At 38.3% G+C, this 21,067-nt stretch overlaps 1 protein-coding gene across 1 annotated transcript; it reads left to right on the top strand.

Moving 5' to 3' along the window:
- Positions 1-4,444: 4,444 nt before the first annotated feature.
- On the top strand, positions 4,445-16,794 carry LOC134826225 (forkhead box protein P1-like). The gene is made up of 12 exons (XM_063838522.1): positions 4,445-4,539; positions 4,703-4,722; positions 4,844-5,016; positions 5,119-5,217; positions 6,507-6,713; positions 6,819-7,014; positions 8,800-8,876; positions 9,634-9,729; positions 10,140-10,318; positions 13,803-13,892; positions 15,016-15,111; positions 16,022-16,794. Exons 1-12 carry the CDS (start codon positions 4,460-4,462, stop codon positions 16,053-16,055), a joined length of 1,347 nt encoding a protein of 448 aa, XP_063694592.1. The 5' UTR covers positions 4,445-4,459; the 3' UTR covers positions 16,056-16,794.
- The last annotated feature ends 4,273 nt before the right edge of the window (positions 16,795-21,067 follow it).

A 21,067-nucleotide genomic window follows, 5' to 3' on the forward strand; every position in this document is an offset into this window, starting at 1 on the left:
TTATTGGCTGCTAGGAACTAGAAATAAATATACTGGAATACTGTGTTTTCCTGAAGAGGTCTAATTCTAATTGGAACCATCAAGGGGAATTAAATTATTTATATTGGCTGCTAGGAACTAGAAATAAATATACTGGAATACTGTGTTTTCCTGAAGAGGTCTAATTCTAATTGGAACCATCAAGGGGAATTAAATTGAATTATTGGCTGCTAGGAACTAGAAATAAATATACTGGAATACTGTGTTTTCCTGAAGAGGTCTAATTCTAATTGGAACCATCAAGGGGAATTAAATTATTTATATTGGCTGCTAGGAACTAGAAATAAATATACTGGAATACTGTGTTTTCCTGAAGAGGTCTAATTCTAATTGGAACCATCAAGGGGAACTAAATTGAATTATTGGCTGCTAGGAACTAGAAATAAATATACTGGAATACTGTGTTTTCCTGAAGAGGTCTAATTCTAATTGGAACCATCAAGGGGAATTAAATTGAATTATTGGCTGCTAGGAACTAGAAATAAATATACTGGAATACTGTGTTTTCCTGAAGAGGTCTAATTCTAATTGGAACCATCAAGGGGAACTAAATTGAATTATTGGCTGCTAGGAACTAGAAATAAATATACTGGAATACTGTGTTTTCCTGAAGAGGTCTAATTCTAATTGGAACCATCAAGGGGAATTAAATTGAATTATTGGCTGCTAGGAACTAGAAATAAATATACTGGAATACTGTGTTTTCCTGAAGAGGTCTAATTCTAATTGGAACCATCAAGGGGAATTAAATTGAATTATTGGCTGCTAGGAACTAGAAATAAATATACTGGAATACTGTGTTTTCCTGAAGAGGTCTAATTCTAATTGGAACCATCAAGGGGAATTAAATTATTTATATTGGCTGCTAGGAACTAGAAATAAATATACTGGAATACTGTGTTTTCCTGAAGAGGTCTAATTCTAATTGGAACCATCAAGGGGAATTAAATTGAATTATTGGCTGCTAGGAACTAGAAATAAATATACTGGAATACTGTGTTTTCCTGAAGAGGTCTAATTCTAATTGGAACCATCAAGGGGAATTAAATTATTTATATTGGCTGCTAGGAACTAGAAATAAATATACTGGAATACTGTGTTTTCCTGAAGAGGTCTAATTCTAATTGGAACCATCAAGGGGAATTAAATTGAATTATTGGCTGCTAGGAACTAGAAATAAATATACTGGAATACTGTGTTTTCCTGAAGTGGTCTAATTCTAATTGGAACCATCAAGGGGAATTAAATTGAATTATTGGCTGCTAGGAACTAGAAATAAATATACTGGAATACTGTGTTTTCCTGAAGAGGTCTAATTCTAATTGGAACCATCAAGGGGAATTAAATTGAATTATTGGCTGCTAGGAACTAGAAATAAATATACTGGAATACTGTGTTTTCCTGAAGAGGTCTAATTCTAATTGGAACCATCAAGGGGAACTAAATTGAATTATTGGCTGCTAGGAACTAGAAATAAATATACTGGAATACTGTGTTTTCCTGAAGAGGTCTAATTCTAATTGGAACCATCAAGGGGAATTAAATTGAATTATTGGCTGCTAGGAACTAGAAATAAATATACTGGAATACCGTGTTTTCCTGAAGAGGTCTAATTCTAATTGGAACCTTTAAATTGCTTTATTTATATTCAGAGCCCTTTTGGCCCGGCACTTGCCATCGAGTAACATCCGTCAAAAGCCCTTGCGCTTGCAGTAGCGCGCGCTTGCCTCCCGGCGGTTTCTTTACTTGTGAAACAAGCACGGATGTTACGCGTCTAAATTTCTTCGAAGTAGCGCGCGCTGGGCTGCAGACCATTAACAATAATCAATTGCACGCGCCCGAAGCGGCTTAATTGACGATGTCATTGCAATTCATCGCAGCTCGGCGCGGCACAGTAGCGCATTTCGCCGATTATACAAGTTTATTATCCTTTGCTCTAACCAATACAAAGCCCTCTCGCTTGCAGTAGTGCACGAGTGCGCGGTTCCCCAGCTGTACCGTAGAAACTCTACATAGTGAAACGACCGTGGGGGTCACAACGTGATATAAAATATTATCCCTTAAATTGTATTTTAAACCCAAAATAACTCCATTCCAAGTTTTACCTGGGGACCTCAGGCTATTATATTCATATCCATAATTTAATTTTGAATTTTGTTTTACTTAATTGACGATGTCAATTTTAATTCATCACAGCTCGGAGCGGCACAGTAGCGTATCTCGCCGATCGTTGCGAGAAGCATAATTGAGCGCGCGGCGCGGCACAGTAACGCATCGCGCTACAAGTCCATAATCATAAAGATTAGGTGGAATGATAGGCTGAGCGCCGCCCAGTAAACCAAGTCTGACTAGTACTAATATAAAGCCGTTTTTGCTTTTGCAAAGTGATCAGTGCACTTTGCCTCCAAAACAGTTTACTGCACTGAGTATCTTTAATCATATTAAATATCTTTTGGAGCTTTATTTAGGAGAATTTAAGATTTTAAGTTTCAACATTGATATTATAAATTCCCTCGCAGTAGTCTTTATTTTATATTAACAGTCAGATATTTTGTGTTTTATTTAAATGATTCTCACATTGATTCTACAGGTGTGAACAAAATTTAAGCCTTAGCTTATTGCTAGTATTGCCTTAAACAAGAGTGTCTTGACAATCTTTGACCTATCTTAAAAGGTTTCCAAGACACCAATTTTTTGGTACCACTAGCTAGCATGCACTCTTTTCAAATCTCAGTAGCCTTGTGATCCCGGTCCTCAGTATATTTTCGTAGCCTTTCTTACTGGGCCGCGCTCAGCCTGTCATTCCGCCTTATCTTTATTAATGTACATGATAGCCCGAGGTCCCCAGGTAAAGCCTTTCATGTTAAATTTTAAGATTATCATAGATCGCATCAAGGGCTCACCTATTATGTTGTATTACCAGGGACTTTAGCTCAGTCAGTATTCACATCACTTGAGCTATCTGAGGAAAAGTATAGGTTCACAGTATAGCGAGTCTTGGAATAGAGGTTCATGTTACAGCTTAGTCCGTGGTATAGAGAGTACTTATCGTGGGGGGGGGGGGGGATACAAAGGTCATTAATGTCAGTATTATAGAATTTTGCTGAAATATACATATACATTAATGTACATTAATGCCCATTTATGCCCATTTATGCCCATTAATGCACATAAATGACCACGAACTACTACAAAATTTGCAAAAAAACCTGGTCATTAATGTCAGTATTATAGAATTTTATGTGTATGTTAATTTTATAGAAATATACATATTATACATTAATGCACATTAATGCCCATTTATGCTCATTTATGCCCATTAATGCACATAAATGACCACGAACTACTACAAAATTTGCATAAAAACCTGGTCATTAATGTCAGTATTATAGAATTTTGCTGAAATATACATATACATTATTGCACATTAATGCCCATTTATGCCCATTTATGCCCATTAATGCCCATCGTATTTTACAGCGATTTTCAAGCTAATTGGTAAATTACAGCTGTTAAATGTGAATGATCATATGGCAACTCTTTGAAATACTTGATTTATCACTTTATTGACTCAGTATTCATTTTATATAAGGAAAAAAGGGGCAATGTAGTGGCGTAATGTTGAATGTTGGCGCCCCTCCCTCCCCCATTTATATCTTATTGATTATAATTCTGTCCATCCGATTGGAGTTGGGACAGAATTGTAACCAGCCATATTTTTACATTTGAATCATGTATATGATATATTATATTGTTTGCTATCGTTTGTTATTGTTTGTTATACAACTGCTAACAGCTCCAACGTTAATGTGGGGTTCCAGCAGAATTATTTATTATATATATTATAATATATTATATATATATTGTTAGTCAGCCACAACTGTCAGTAAAACAACGCCTTGTTAACTTAATTTTCAAGTTTAGTTTAGCTTTCATCCGGCCACACATCAATACGATTGTTTACATTAGTTTTATATCAAATAATGTCAATGTAATTTTGCATGGCTGAAACGTAATGCTTGATTCCAATATATAATGATTAATATTCAAATAAATGATAAAAAATGTGTGTTTGCCATTTCTTGCTCTTAATCTACTATATAATTCGAAAGATTATCTTTGTACGACCCCCCACATGCAAATCAGATGAGAATAAGAAGTTGCATAGTAACCATGGTAACGGTGTTAAACGCGCACGTGCAAATATTTGCAAGCGACATTTTGATCGGTTTTGTTGTTATTATGTTGTGTTCAGTGCAAGCTATTACATTTGAATCGGCTGTATATTTGGTTGTGAGGGATGTTTTTTGATTCGATAAAAACTGGCTACCAAAGAGTAATATTATTTCCTCCCTGTGATCACGGGCTTTCTAGTTTATTATAAATCAGTGATTGAAGCAGTTGTTATGTTATTCAGTCAATGGTAAAGTTTGACATGGCAACAGAGCTTGGTCTTCAGTTGAGAAATAGTATACCAACTAGTCTTAATATCAACAAAACGTGAGTAATTTTTCAAATTGGTACTAGACGCATTTTTTGGTCATTAAGGTGGTTTTCAAAGAAAGTGTTTGTTCTTCTGATTTCATATGATCTCCTATGCCGACTGCATTTTTCGTCAATCCTATAAAATTTAATACCTATATGTTAACTTTGTATCTTTCAGGGGAATCCCAGATACTGAATGTGAGTTAAAATATTTTATAAATCCATTAAACATTTTATACTCTAATTGGGATTAGTTGATAATTACATTATAAGTCATTACATAACTAACCATTACTTTAACACGTTACTTTATCTCCAGATCAGTCCCACCCTCTGTACCAGAACTACTTGTGCCAATGGGCGGGCTGTGAGACTCCTTGTCATACCACTTCCGAGTTCCTTGAACACTTGCTTCGACATCACGGACTAAATGACAAGTCGACTGCACAGTGCAGGGTTCAGACTCAGGCTGTTCTGCACCTAGAAGCACAGGTAACATAATTCTAAGAGAATAAAACATTATTGTTGTATTTTGGGATGATATGCTGAACGACAAAAATGAATTCATCTGGTTAATGGCGTTGTTTTTGTCAGTTGAAGAAAGAGCGGGAACGGCTCTCTGCTATGATGGCTCACTTACACTCTCTCCCTTCCAAATCCTTGTCAATTGATGCTATATTCTCTCTACATCAGGTGAGTTAGGTCTATTTTGTAATTAGGTCATGCGCCGCTACTTTTTACGGTTAAATACCTATAGTCTTTAGGACTCCTATAATAGATATAATAAGAACAATGATAATATGTAAAGCCATTGTCCGAAAGGACCGTGGCCGAACACCACACGAAAAGGAAATCGACCCCTCGTTTTTAGCTTGCTAGGTTCGCCATGTTGTTGTTTGTATTGTATTCTATCCTTCCCCATAATATTTCTTTTGTTATGATTATACATGATTCAATGTCCAATACACTGAAACATGTGGGCTTTTTTATTGGGCGTCATGTTTTATGATATTTGAAAACTGTTTATTACATCGGGTGTAAAACAACATAACACCAACAATAAGAGGCAAGGTAAACAACTGTTGATACACAGCTAAACTTGTGCCCGGTCTACCTCTTTAGACCCCCCGGCCCCCCTGTTTAATTGGGTATCATGCTTGGCCAAAAAGCATTCAGATTTATTTCGTTTTATGTTTTGAGAATGATAAGGTTAACGGGTCAGGTTTTGGTCAAATTTTGGCCTCTTAAAGACATAAAATTAAATATTCAGAGATCGTTTTGCCGATTCAATGAACGCTAGTTAACTTTCAATTAACATATTATATATATATATATTATATAACTTTTATCAGTTGAATTTTGGCTCTTTATTTAAAAGCCAAGTTCCTATCAAGTAGTACTGCAAGTATATAATACTATATATATAATTATATACTATATAATATATACTGCTACACCTTAACGTGAGTAATATGCTCGTTTATCGAAAATTGACGATTATAATTGTTTACTGCTATCCTAAACAATCGCATCTTGATAGAGAAAATCTGCCTCTAAATAACAAGCATCACTTTAAACACCTCTTTATTCCGTGCTCCACTGGACAGATATTATTTTTATTTTTTGTGGTCAGCGAAAATATTAATGGTAATGATACCATGTGACCTGGACTGTAGTACACAGCATCGAGATAGTTTAACTAGACTGCCCTGTTAAAACCTTTTAACTGGCTTCTTGCATTTCAAATAATTTGCCGATCTGCTTGATTTCCAAAGCAATATCGTCGATGGTTTTTATGCAATAACAGATAACTGTTGAGGCAGGGCAAAACAAATTCGCTTTACTTTACACATCTTTAACTAATTTGTAAAATGTGTGCTTGTGTATCTATTTACCGGAACAGGTACATAGTTTCTTTTCAATAGGTGAATACAACGGATATCAGATAATTTAACGAGAATGTTAAAAATGCGCTATTCCAGGATTTCCCGGAGAGTCCCCCCTCGCCCCCTCGTGGTGGTGACCTCCGGACTAGCTCCCCCCGAAGTGAAGGACCCCCGAATGTTACAATAGGGAGTCAGATGGCAGACACTCGCGTCACACGTGACATGTTGCAGCGCAGTCTGAGTGTTCCTGTCACTAATAGCAATGGTATTATAAGCCAGGCTCATCCTACCAGGACTAACTCTGTAAGTTTTGCTATATATACTCGGAATGTGTGGAATTTGTATGTTTCTTATTTGTATTCATACACCAGCGCCCACATACACACTACAATATAGCTCACTCCTCAGATCCCGTCCCTGTCCCTAACATCTCCCATCACGACCGCTCTACCCTCCCTGCCTACACTGACAAGTATCTACGAGAACATGCTGCCTCGTATCACCACTTCTCCTCACATCACCCTGGCTAGTGTTACTTCTCCCACCCACTATGAAGGGACCACTGAGTGCAGACTCAAGAACAGTTCCGCTCCTGCTCCCGGCAGTAAGTATCATACTTTGTTACTTTTAGAAATACCAAGTCGTGTGCAGTGCAGGATGGTCATTTTACCACCAATTCATAAATTTATTCGCAGTTCAACCACATTGATGTATCTTTAGTTTAAATGATTTTTTGTCAACCTATTGTTATTATTTCACTGTCCAATATTACATATTACATTCGTATTGACTGAATATTTTTATGATCAGAGGTTAACATTTGATATTGTCGCACGCAACATGTTTCACAAATTGTCAAGGTTGTCGCTTGAATCTGAAAAGTAATCTTTTCCGGGCAATCGTGGGCGTGACTTTACGGCAATATATATATTTTGAGGAATACGTCGAAAAGTTTAATTAGTTTAATTAAACTCGGTGCTAGCCACGAGTCGGAATCAAATCAAGGAATCTAGATTGATTTTAGTAAATATATGAGGGAAAAGGCAGCAGCTGGGCTCGTTTACACCTTCTTTAAGCCGTCTAATTAGTTTATTTTATATCAAATCAATGTTTGTCAAGTGTGTTTTAAGGGAATCTCGCCTCCTCATTGGTTAATTTAATGTGGGTAAGCATAGCGTTGATTTAGACAAAAGGTGAGTTGAACAATGAAACAAACATGTGGCTCACTAGATTTAACACCCTCGCTCAAACATCTCGTTATATTTCATTAACTCCGAAAGTTTTTAAACACACAGATGGCTGATGATCTAATACTTAATTCATCTTATTGAGATAAAACGACAAATATTTCGAAAACGATAAAAGCACGGCTATTGTCCATGATGCTATGTTTTCATAATAATAATAAATCTATAGTAATATTTATTACACGCTTTGATATTACAAATTTCCTCATTAAACGATACATGTAAGTCATTCAAGTGAGCCTTAGTATAGAAATGTATATCAAGATTATGCACATCTATATCGAAGTGGATATTATGGACAAATATTATATTATATTTAGGAATATTATCAAAAAGCTAGGTAAAATAAAATGCTTTTTTGGACATTTTCAAAACATTTAAAAGTTGATTTAAATGCTCTCACAGAGTAGTGTAGATCATTCCCTATTCATGAATCAATGATAATCGGCTCTTTTATAGATATCAATTGCGCATTGGCAAAATTATTCAAATTATTGCTTTATCAAATTATGATTGTTACCGGGTCTCTGAAAGTGCAGAATGATCTCTCTTGTAATCTTATTAATATAATTACTAAATTACTATTATTATCTTTCGGCTGTACTTATTTTCGGGTCAGTGATCATGTACAAGAAGGCAACGCTGGAAAAGTGTCATATATCTATGTACTATATTGTAGTGTATCTGATGATAAATTTATTTTTAGGGAAAAAGTTTCAATTCCTGATTGAGGTGTATAGTAACCGGAAAACAATCCGTGATCCGCAGCTAATAATCTTTAAAGTTGTCTGTATGAACATAGTTATGAACAGTGTTATGTATGAACATTGTTATGAACAGTGTTATGTACGAACATTGTTATGAACAGTGTTATGAACATTGTTATGAACAGTGTTATGAACAGTGTTATGTATGAACATTGTTATGAACAGTGTTATGTATGAACATTGTTATGAACAGTGTTATGAACATAGTTATGAACAGTGTTATGTATGAACATTGTTATGAACAGTGTTATGTATGAACATTGCGCTCTAAGACGGATATTTGTAAATGATCCGTATGGAAAAGCGACATCTAAATAATAAAAAAACTCATGTTTATTTACTGATTTACAATCTAACGTGCACTTTACCCAACAGGTATTCTGGCGAACGCGGCACTTTACCAGAACCCAGGGGTAAAACCTCCCTTCACTTACGCGTCTCTAATTCGAGAGGTTAGCTACATACTTCTTCTTTTCAATAATCTCCGCGTTACTTCCAATAATGTAATTTCTAAAATGATCTTTTTTAGAAAAATCTGTCAGGTATAGCTCGGGTCAAAAACGGGAAATTTGAATCTTATATTATTTCCTTTACCACAGTAAGCACCTAGAGCTACCACGAATGCTTGTGCTGTGCAGATCGATTGTCAAACTTAATCCTATTTCTTGAATCATTCCTAATTGGTGTGGACTGGAAAATATGCAAACGGTATGAAGATTGTCGTCTTATTCATCGCATAAGTCTGGTGGTGATTGGATTAGATGATAACAAAACAGCAACGTTTGCTGACTTTCATATCAACATTAGCGGAAGGGGAGGCTAAACAAATACTAAATTCGTTTAACAGTCTGGCGAGGGTTGGGGTGAATATCCCAAATAAGCTCCGTCATTAGCCCGCCTATTGTGTGCACTATAATAAATGTCGTACAAGTATATGCGAACAACACCCACACCGATTCCAGTCTTTTAGCTGGTTTCTCAGAAATGCTGAGGAGTTAGAAGCCGCCTTAACGATGTGATTAAGATTACAGTCACGGATAATTTATAGAACTCACTGTAGTTGAGGATATTGGTACAGGAAAACTGTTTTAGCTGTTTCTCCCCAAAATGTCCAAATTTCGAATCATCGTTCCACTCTATTGTACGAACCCATAGGTCTACAAGTTTGTGACAATTGTAATTTGTTTCAGTTAAAAAATATTATTTCAGGCGATAGTAAACTCTCCTTACAAGAGGCTGACACTTAACGAGATATACACTTGGTTCAGTCAACACTTCGCCTTCTTTCGATACAACACCTCTCAGGTAGTAGTCTCACGACCACCTTCAGGCTAATTAAACAGCTAATTTAGTCGCTGTAAGAACACTAATAGTAAAACTATTCACTGCTAAAGTGGGAGTTCTGAATAACGTACATCACTCACACTCTCATACATTATCTCTTACTCTGGGAGTGGGGGTATTTTCTCTTCTCCCTCACTAACACCAGCAGATGGGTGGGTCCTTTTCTTTCTTTCCAATGAAAAATGTGAGAAATTTACAAAATTGCCGGGCAAAGCAGGGTGTGCACTGTACCACGTTCGTGAAAATTCGATATGCTCGTTTTTCTGGAACCTAAGCTTTTATGATGCACCACTTAGTGGTGGAGCGGTTGGTTATGGGTGCTAGAGCCTCCTTCCCATCTATTTTTCTTATCTAACACTAATTTTCTCCAGTGGAAGAACGCAGTGCGACACAACCTATCACTTCACAAGTGCTTCCAGCGAGTTGAGGCTCCAACAGGAAGTGGCTGGATGGTAAACGAAGACGAGTTCCAGCTCCGCAGAGCAAACCGGCTCACCAGCACCAACCTGGCTGTCACCAGCTTGTCTAATACTACCCTTAGCAACACCAGGTAACCATCTTAGCAACACCATGTAACCTTCTTAGCAACACCAGGTAACCATCTTAGCAACACCAGGTAACCTTCTTAGCAACACCAGGTAACCTTCTTAGCAACACCAGGTAACCATCTTAGCAACAACAGCTAACCATCTTAGCAACACCAGGTAACCTTCTTAGCAACACCAGGTAACCATCTTAGCAACACCAGGTAACCTTCTTAGCAACACCAGGTAACCATCTTAGCAACACCAGGTAACCATCTTAGCAACACCAGGTAACCTTCTTAGCAACACCAGGTAACCATCTTAGCAACACCAGGTAACCATCTTAGCAACAACAGGTAACCATCTTAGCAACACCAGGTAACCTTCTTAGCAACACCAGGTAACCATCTTAGCAACACCAGGTAACCCTCTTAGCATCACCAGGTAACCATCTTAGCAACACCAGGTAACCATCTTAGCAACACCAGGTAACCTGCTTAGCAACACCAGGTAACCTTCTTAGCAACACCAGGTAACCCTCTTAGCATCACCAGGTAACCATCTTAGCAACACCAGGTAACCTTCTTAAACACTAAACCATCTTAGCAACACCGAATATCATATATCTGGTAACCATTACTGAAGACTTTTCTTTAAAAAACCAAATTAAAGACCAGTTTTCTTAGGAACACTTCACACAGTTAGCTTTGTTGTGAGGATATCTGATCTAGTTATCGTTATCAGTAATCTGCAGACTCTACGGTCAGGGAGGGTCCTAGTGCCAGGATATTTCAACAGCTAGTCATTAATGTTATAAGCGGGACTAATGCTTCATGAGCGGGACTAATGCTTTATTGAATTGACGGGCGCAATCTACCGGCCCAGTCTGGCACTCTGCAGCTTTACTACCACCCGCACTCCGCAGCCCTCATTCCAGCATTCCTCATCACCCGCACTCCGCAGCCCTCATTCCAGCATTCCTCATCACCCTGTTATTTTCACCAACTCCGCTATTTAGCTTGTACCTGGATTAGGAAGCAGCATGCTGGTGCCATGGGTCTAGATGAGATCGGTTATAATAACAAAGTGCTTCCAAAACTTCGTGTAGGTGTTTTTAGCATGCAAAAAGTCAGCTTTTGTCTCTGATTGATTTCTGTCCACTGATTGGTTTAGAAATTTCCATGGACTGTATTTTTAACCGCCATTTTAATTGTTGAACACGAAGATACCCAATAAAATGGAGACAGTTGTTTTGTGGATATACCTCACAATAGTCCATTCAACCACAGCTCATGAAAATTAGGGCATTTATCTCTCCTAAATTGGCATGAAAATTCCGCAAACCTAAAGAATGGCTGATTAGATATGCTAATTGATGTAGTTGAAGCTGAGTGGGCCCTCTCTGACGTTATTGGTGGAGTGAGTAGTTTGCTTTAGGGCTGCTCCTTCTTCCCGTCAAGTTTGTTTAAAGAGATGCAGGAAGGTTCGGTCTTGTCAGTGGCTGGGATATGTCACGTGACGTATGTCATGAAGTTGATTGGTTGCAGGAATTTGCAAGATCCGAGCAGAGTTTAATTTGTGTTTTGTCAGATTTTGCCGGTATTAATTAATTTTGGCCTCGGAAATACAGTGCAACTAATTTGATTTGTATTCAAAAATAAATTGTTTTCTATGAGAAGTAATGAAGGGTTCATTGTTGAGAGCTGTTCCGGAGGAGTGGTACAACTCCGACTAGACACTAGACAGCTACAATAAAAAACCCTTGAAATACCTTAACCTCCCCCGTTATCTAGCCGCATCACATGTCCACTATGATAAGAGTGTAGGGGTACAATACTCAATACATCTGCAACTTTATTAGAATAGCATGACAAATATGTTCCGCAGCTATAACAAGGAAACATGTTTTCCTTGTGGTGTAAGAACAACAATATAATGCTCCCACTCAATATACACGATAAACAAAATGTTTGTTTTTATGAGTTGCAACTGCTACGGTTGGGACCTTGTATAGTTAATACACAATATCTTATTTTATAGTTGATACACAATATCTCATTAATAAGATGAGGAGTAACCGTTTCATGGTGCCGCGTCAGTACTTTGTACTAAGAGTTAGATTTTGTCTATCGGGAAAAGAAACTTTTAACTTCTGGTTAACATGTCTGAGATCCGAAAATAAGAAGTTACAGATGAACTTCCTACATTGCATACCTTGTAATCACACATGCTTTACAAGCCGCGAACTCGAGGCTTCCTCATTCTTTAAGAACCACGAACTCAAGGCTTCCTCATTCTTTAAGAACCACGAACTCGAGGCTTCCTCATTCTTTTCAAACCACGAACTCGAAGCGTACTCAATACTCACGGTCGGTTTGGTAAAATACTTTTGTAAAATATGATGTTATTGTCACCTATCAAAAAACCACATCATACTGATATAATGGTCTTTATCGATAATGGAATGTCTCAAAAAGCCATTACAAGTGTCTAGACTTTGTATTCTCAACAGAGTTTATCACGGTTTAGGGGCAAATATTTGTCTGAATTTTTTCACGCTGGCCCTGGGGCGTATTCGATTTGGTTTTTGATTAATAATTCGTAAAAATATGAATTAGTGTCGAACTTCAGACCAGTTTAACTCAATAAATAGATCCAAAATCAGAAACAGGCATTTATTATACTTGTAGAAGGAATGCCTTCAAGAATTAAACTGTCCCGGTCATGGTACGGAGCTGAGTGTAACTCTGAAAGATAACAAACAGTCAGATTAGATAATTGCACACTCATCTGCTCTTTCTCTATCTTCTAACACGTTATCACACTACCACACAGGTTGTTGATTTCATGTGCTATAGTTAAGAGCTTACACGCGTCATCTTAACGGCTCTCAGAAACTGGCTAACTTACCGCGCACGGCTTAGTTTTTGTGTCTTTTCTGAGTGTGCCGTTTTGTGCCGCCCTTTCTGCTGTTCTCACGTTTGCGCTCACCCACTCCTCAGTGGGCTGTTCATTTGACAGAGTTACTGACTGGCACTCCCAACATTTTCTCACTCACCATCACTGCCCAATCAAAATCATGCAATCAAAATCACTATACACCCACGATAATATGATCAAAACACAAAGCTTTGAAATATAATTTTTCTGTTTGAGATTTTAATAACGTTACTGTAATGTTCCAAATTATATTTCAAATGTTAAAACGTTCAAAAAATGTTCAAATGTTCTCAACTTTCAGTTTTTTCTCAACTTTTAGTGTTGTTTCAATTTCAATGTTTTCTTAGGAGAGTTAGAAATAACCCAAATATCAGGGACTCGAATGACAACTCCAGGATTTAAGAAACTAAACTTTCAACACTGAAAACATTCAGATTCTTGCCTTATATATTTCGATTGTAGTCATCTTCGGTGACATTGAACCTCAAATTATTGGTTATATAATAATATATAGTAGTGTTGAAAGTATTAAAAACAATGTTTTCTTATTTCAAATTGTCTTCTTGTCAGGAATCCTGAGGAAGGAGTTGGAATGTCCAGTAGTGGTTACATGAGACATCTTATTGAACAGGTCAACTCTATCCAGGAGAACTTTGAGAGGTGCGTTAACACATTTCTCTCTATCGATTCTAGAAATAATCCCATCAATCAGCCACTGTTTCATCGGATATCATTATTTTTAAAACTTATATTATAAATACCTCATTATCCAAACATAGTGTCTTCAATCTTAACTTTCACATGTACAGATGCCGAAAAGGCAAACTTTTAACTGTATAAACGTATTTCGGCAGTTCTACATTTCCACTTTTGTCTTAAGTCACCATTCAAAAGTATGAACTCATTATTATATCTCATTATTACATCTCAGAAGCCACCCTTCTTTACTCTAAACCCTAACTCTAACTCTAAAACAACATTCTGTAAATACTGACCTAGTCACGTGACCTGCTTATTTCTCAGTTATTTTCTTTCAGCTACTGAAAATCACATTGGAACGTAAATAAGAATAGCAAATAGTCACTAACAGAGGAAAGAGGTATATAAAGGATGTAGAATGTGCTATTAATAAACACAGAAGTAGTGGTAATGACACCCCAAACCTAATCTCACACCACACCACACGTACTTTAAGCTGGATATCATCATTTCTGGATATTATATATCGAGTTTTTATTTTGTTACCCCGGAACAGACGTTCTTGAAAGAATCTGAAATATCCCTGAAAACCTCCATTTTCTATGATATGGTAAAATTATGTCGAAAATCCGATCTTAGTGGACGCCACAAATCACAGAATATACTTATTATAAGTATGGTGACATCATGCTTTCATGATTGAAACAATTGTTTGACTCAACCGGTCGTTTCTATTTCTACTTATAAGTACATAAATATAATTGTGGAAATAAATAATGTGACATATAATTCCGGTCAAAGTAAAAACGTTCGAATATTTTAAACTTCACAGAGGCAGCTGTGATGAATGGGGACCCCATGAGGACATGAGCCATTGCACATGTTACATCGCGTTTTCAGATTCAAATAGATCATAAATTATTGTTATATATCAGTATATTGTTATTGAATGTGTAATATTTTGGACAAATGATCTATGAAAATATCAGCACACAAAGGGTTTTTACACTCAAACATGTTACAAACATGTTATCGATCACCCATTATAACCCGTGTAATTATAATAACGTTTTCTGTGTTTCAGAAGAACAGCCGATAACAACCACGAAACACCTCTTTCTAACCCCATTGTAACCTCGTGGCCCAACCTTGGATCCTTCGCTCAGAAGATTCTCAGCAGGTAACTTGTAAATTGTAAACCAGATTTAGATTACAATGTCCATAGTTTTAATAAAGTAGTTTATCATTGACTACGAAAGTTGGTTATCTGAGGAAAGAACTCAAATGTATTGTCGGTACCCGGCATCGACAGAGTTAGACATCACGGAGCAGGTCTCCTACTATATATAAAACTTGCAATGCTCAACAAGATGGAATCTGTATCTGCTCTATGAGATAAGTGGTAAAATAGTGAAGTGAGTAAACAAGCGGGAATGTTAGTGAGTGAACCATTGGTCATTTGATGAGGACTACACGTGATTGAAGGTGGTTATGATGAAACTAGTCTCAGCTTTTCACTGTTCACACAGCTTTTGGTTGAGAGAGTTCTGTAGACTGTAGTGTGAAACCTCTGGCAATTTACCAAACTGATGCCCTAGTACAACATAACTTGCAGTGTGAAAATGCGTTGATAAACTTCTGAGGATTTACCAAACTGATAGTACAACATAACTTTTACTTGTAACTAGTGATACACTTACTTTATAGTAACATATTATGTTTCCCGTGTACTTCCAACTTTTGTTTATAGCCGCCACGTACAGCTGACAATCGCGCCTTATATGGCATATTGTTTAGTAAACAACCAAAACAACAAACAGCATTTGCTGTTAGATATACCGTGTATTGCGTTTGTTTATCATCCAATCTGTAAACAAATGTTTTAATAAGTTGCGTGGTAGAAAGTGTGTGCTGGAGTTCTGACGAATATCCTCCTCCTCCCGGGGAGGATATTAACCAGAACTCCTTTATTCTTAACTGCAACAATGTTTTGTTCTGCCATATGTCCAATCTTCCATCACTTCATGTACATTTATTAAAATTGTTTACCATACTTCCCAGATAAAATTGATAATATTTACTCTTTTCAGTGGCACTGGCGTCAAATCGGAGCCTCAAGACTAAACAGACGACCATGAATACAACTTAATTACATACCCCTCAAAATGGGAAAGTAGTTCTACGGAGGTTTAGACTACAATATGCCCCCTTAATCTGATCGTTCTCTATAATAGCAAATGAACTGTGAATGGTATAAAACGTAGCAGAAACTTTGCGTTTTCACTAATGTACCAATTTGAGGATGGGAAGCTCAATTTTAGCCGCATTGTGATTTGCAATGAGACTCATAGATGTTGAAAAAGTATTTTATTTTTATGCGTGTTTACCTTGATCATGGGTTGATGATTCCTTAAAATTCTCTAAAAATGATTTTCATCAAGAAATTGAGATCGGATTAGTAGTTATCAAACGAGCGATATTGAATGCTTGCGACTCAGTTTGGTGTGCGAATGAAATATAATTTCTTTGATCTCCAATTATTTCGATTTTGCATGAATAGAATTAAGAAATTGTTCGGCATGATTCAGGGATGTGAATTCTACAGTCAATTTCAATTAAATGATAAGACTTTTCAGATTGTCTCTCATCACAAACGTGTTATTCGTTGGTAGTTAATTACGCTTAGCTACTTATTCATACCAACCAGCTTAGAGTTTCTAATTTATTGTTAGTAATTATGTAATGTTTCTGATTTCGGATTCGTATAATTCATACATTCATTTTCAGATTTCTGATATTTCGTTACAAATGATTGTGGTTATGAATTTTAAAAATTAAGGTTTAACATCTGTTTTCTTTCCAGCTGAAAGTATCGATTTATCTTCAACAAAATATATCGGGAAAATATTGTTAGTGAATGGAAGACGCATAGAATTTTCAACACAGTAATTGCAAGAGCGCGCAATAACAACATAGAGTAGAGACGCGCACATGTGCATGGGCTTAGGGGGTATGAGGTCGAAAAGGGTTGTTATTGTAATTTTACACAATATTTACGTGTGAATCGGCTTACGGACGGGTCAGGGGGATTAAAATGACCAAAAAATTAGTCTTACGTAGTGAACGATCCCTAACAGTTTTGACACAGGTTTTGACACAGATTTGGCCTGTTCACAGAAACAAGCTCTACCATCAGTATCACTCGCCGAATTCTTGTCAGAATTGTACAAAAATTGCAGGAGTTAGAGAGGGTATAGGACACAAGGGCGGAAGACGCGTGGGCGGAGGTCGCGTAGGCGGAAGACTTGAGGGCGGAGGACGCAAGGGCGGAAGTTTCCTAAAAGGTTGGACACGAGGGCGGAGGTCGCGAGGGCGGAGGTCGATCCCATGATTTGGGCGGAAGACTCGTAAAACGATCACATGTCCTAAATGCTCGACTGGTAATACTACAAAACCGGAAACACTCTCTCTCTCTCTGTTTTGGTCAACGGTTTCTGGCCTCCTAGTGAAGAGGGAGGCCTTCTCGCCGTGCCCACAGAGTGTGACTCCTGCTAGCCACACTCCAGGACTCCCTAAGTATATACAAAAACATAGAATAATAGATATCAACGCAACAGACCTCTGGAGTCTCGAAGCTGTTACTACCTTGCTCAGAGCAAACCCACTTCAGATGTTCTTCTTTGGCGGGCAGGCGAGGGACTTCCGAGCATGGTCCACACCTGAATATGTGTCACTATCTGAGATAGTCCTGTGTGGGTCTAGTGTATGATTGTTTATGAGCCTTGGTGTATGTCCTAGATGCTTATCCAAATAGGTCGTCTATCCTAGGAGGTTACCCAAAAGGGTTTTCCCTATCCAGTCTTGTCGACTGTTCCACAAATTTGAAGATATGATTGTAGTTTACTGTTGTTAAGGTAGAGTTTACCAATTATCCTCATTCTGAACCTCATGATCTGGATGCACTTGCAGAGGAGGTGCTGGGATGTTTCTGCTTCTCCTGAAAAGTGTTCACAATCTTGCGTCTCGAAGTTGACGTTGTTTGCCACGTTCTGAAAATAAACTAGTTGGCTGTGACCTATCCTGAAAACGACCATGTTAGCCAGCTGATGTGAGTTCCTGTATTTATATTTGTGTCCGAGGTACATCTCAAGTGGAATGTTCCTTTGTCACTGAGTGTGGCCTATTTGGGAGGAAGGGTTCTGGTCCTATGGGGATGCTGTTGGATTGAACGTCCTTGCGAATTCGTCCGCTAGTTCTTTACCGTATACTCCTTCATGTCCTGGAACAAAGTTCTACTCGATGAGAAAACCTAGCGAGTTGAGTTGGTCTGAGATGTTCAGAACGAACCTGGAGTTAAAATTGGTGCTGTTAAGGGCTTTAAATGCAGCCTGGGAATCTGAGAGGAATTTATGATTGATTGAGATCCTAAGTTATCATTAGTCCAGATACTTGCCATGTATAACGCAAATAGCGGGTACGATTTCCTCAATGAACCTGAAGAACAGAGGCACATATTAGGTGCGGTAATAAAATCAAAATTATGCGGTACCGCACCCGACTATAAAGGTAAAATGTGCGGTAAGGTGCGGTAAATTTTTACCAATTATGCGGCAAATATGCGGCGATTTTTTCGAAATTTGTGCAGGAATTGTGCAGTTTTCTTTTGCATTTTCTCAAGGACTTTGGAAATTTTAAACGTATAACCGCCGCTCTTATCAAAAATAGGTCTGTTTATGTGTTACTGAGGGTGTAGTTCTTTACTAAGACCATGATTGAACCTATATTGAGATTCAGTTATCTGAGAACAGTGAGTGTGACTTGATCTGGTAGAGATCAGGAGACAGTTATTTGAAGACGCCTCTTGATAGATTCGATCAGATCCCATGCGTGATCGCTAATATATGACACGCTTGTTTGCATTGATCGTCAGTACTTGGAATTAAACAGGAATTAAACAGGAATTAAACAGGAATTAAACCATTTGATCCAAGATCCATTAAGCCCACTATAAAGCCAACGCTACAACGAATAGAGCTCATTACCCTTAATTACACCTACTTCTTCTAGTAATCAGATGATGTGGTGAAGTTACGAATGATAACTGATACACTATAATCGAAATACGGTAACGACGAGGGTTCCATAACGGCCTGGGTCAGGGTCCCGAAAGGGCCTGGGTCACGGTCCCGAAAGGGCCTGGGTAACGGTCCCGAAAGGGCCTGGGTCACGTGGTAACCGGGTCACGTGGCCTAGGCATGAGTTCCAAAAGGGCCTGGGTCACGGTCCCGAAAGGGCCTGGGTCAGGGTTCCGAAAGGGCCTGGGTCACGCGGTAACTGGGTCACGTGGCCTAGGTATAAGTTCCAAAAGGGCCTGGGTCACGGTCCTGAAAGGGCCTGGGTCACGGTCCTGAAAGGGCCTGGGTCAGGGTCCCGAAATGGCCTGAGTCACGGTCCTAAAAGGGCCCGACTTTTAACATATTTTGGTTTTTACACTCGAAAATCTTAACGCGAAAATTTCAAAATTATGCGAAATTACGCGGAAAATGCTAGATTATGCGGAAATATGCAGAAAATTACAAAATGTGCGGAAATGTGCGGAAAACAATAAATTATGCGGAAATGTGCGGAAAACGGTAAATTGTGCGATCCCGCACCCATCGCACCTAATATGTGCCTCTGCTGAAGAAGGAATATTTGTCCTGAATTGATACCATGTTACGTCGAGCTTAAAAATGAATCAAAAGTTCGAGTAAATCGTTAAACGTTGTATGTCCTATTTGAATCCCCTAAGCATTGCATTGATGTTTATTCCTGGTCCGGTTAGCTTTGCGTCTCAGAACTTAAGAGGTCCACTATGCTTTAGTGAGCTATGCTGTCCACCAGGGTACTGTAGATCTAAGGGTTCCCCGTGTAGTGGGGCAGGCTGTGATAAAGCATCTCTGCAGGATGTCCGAGATGAACTGTTTCGAGTGTTGAGAACTTCCGCTGTAGAAACTGAATAGAACCAGTAAGGGTGTCAGTCAAACTCTGCTGCTACTAGATGATTGTAGAGCGTCCAGTCACACTTCAATAAAGAGTGTGGCAAAGCTAACCCGGTCCCCTGAAAAGTGGTTACTGGAGGAAGAAGTGCCAGGAATTCTCGTTATCAGTGTGTCCTCGTAGTCAGAGTTGAAATCCCTAATTCTGTCTTATCACGAGCCTGTGTCTAGCGTGTGTCAGCCCTTACGCATTAGCTGTCTTAACTGAAAAGACCTGAAAAGTGGTTACTGGAGGGAGAAGTGCCAAGACTACTCATTATCAGTGTGTCCTTGTAGTCAGGATGAGCGAATTGGAATCCCTAGCTCTGTGGTGGGTGACTTCGATGGGACCTGAAAGCTGAAAGAGAATTTCCTGGTGATTTAATAGCTCTTAGAGCTAGGTATCTGTGTCTAACGTATCGTCATTTGTGTGTGAACTATCTTGTAACCTGATCTCTGAAAGAGAAATTTCCTGGTGCTTGGTAGCTGTTAGTGTTGACTTCCTGGTTCCTATGGGAACTTTGGGTTGGCAAGTCCCAACCTTAGTACTCAACAAGAGAGCACACCACCCGTTAGTGCCAACCAGGCCACACCACGTGGAGGTTCGGAGAGGATTTCGTGACCCGAAAAAAACCGGAAACATCACACAACGTACTTCAAATTGTATAAATTATATAAGTTATATTCAATCAAAGTTATATTCAATCATTTTAGTGGTACTGATTTCGAATTCTTTGTAACTTTACAAACAAAATACACAGGGCCAGGGTTATACTTATAGAGAACGCTTAACGGTAATATAAATCACAATATAATCAATCAATTTTGTCAAACCCGAATAGAATAATATCACAATAACATAAACATTTCACATAGCACAACATCATCCTCGTACGAATGGTAGTTCTGAACTATGCTGAAGATTCTTCTATCCTTGTCGCTATTGGCCTTCCTCCTCTTAGGCTGCTGCTCTCCAGGACTGTTCCATCTGGACTAGGAGATTCTGACGTTGTGACTCAAGTTGTTCGTTTCACTGTGCAATCTTTTCGTGTGAAAACTGTTGATCATATCCCAGAAGCCCTTGTGTCATGTGAGTCAAACTATCGAATCGAGTCACGT

Source organism: Bolinopsis microptera, chromosome 2 (assembly GCF_026151205.1).
Source record: "Bolinopsis microptera isolate Bmic1 chromosome 2, MBARI_Bmic_1.0, whole genome shotgun sequence".
Classification (NCBI taxonomy): domain Eukaryota; kingdom Metazoa; phylum Ctenophora; class Tentaculata; order Lobata; family Bolinopsidae; genus Bolinopsis; species Bolinopsis microptera.

Excerpts from the sequence above, each read along its gene's own strand:
- LOC134826225 (XM_063838522.1), top strand. The coding sequence starts at position 4,460 with ATGGTAAAGTTTGACATGGCAACAGAGCTTGGTCTTCAGTTGAGAAAT. Across the intron at positions 4,540-4,702 it reads AGTCTTAATATCAACAAAAC|GGGAATCCCAGATACTGAAT; the intron begins GTGAGTAATTTT and ends TGTATCTTTCAG. Across the intron at positions 4,723-4,843 it reads GGGAATCCCAGATACTGAAT|ATCAGTCCCACCCTCTGTAC; the intron begins GTGAGTTAAAAT and ends CTTTATCTCCAG.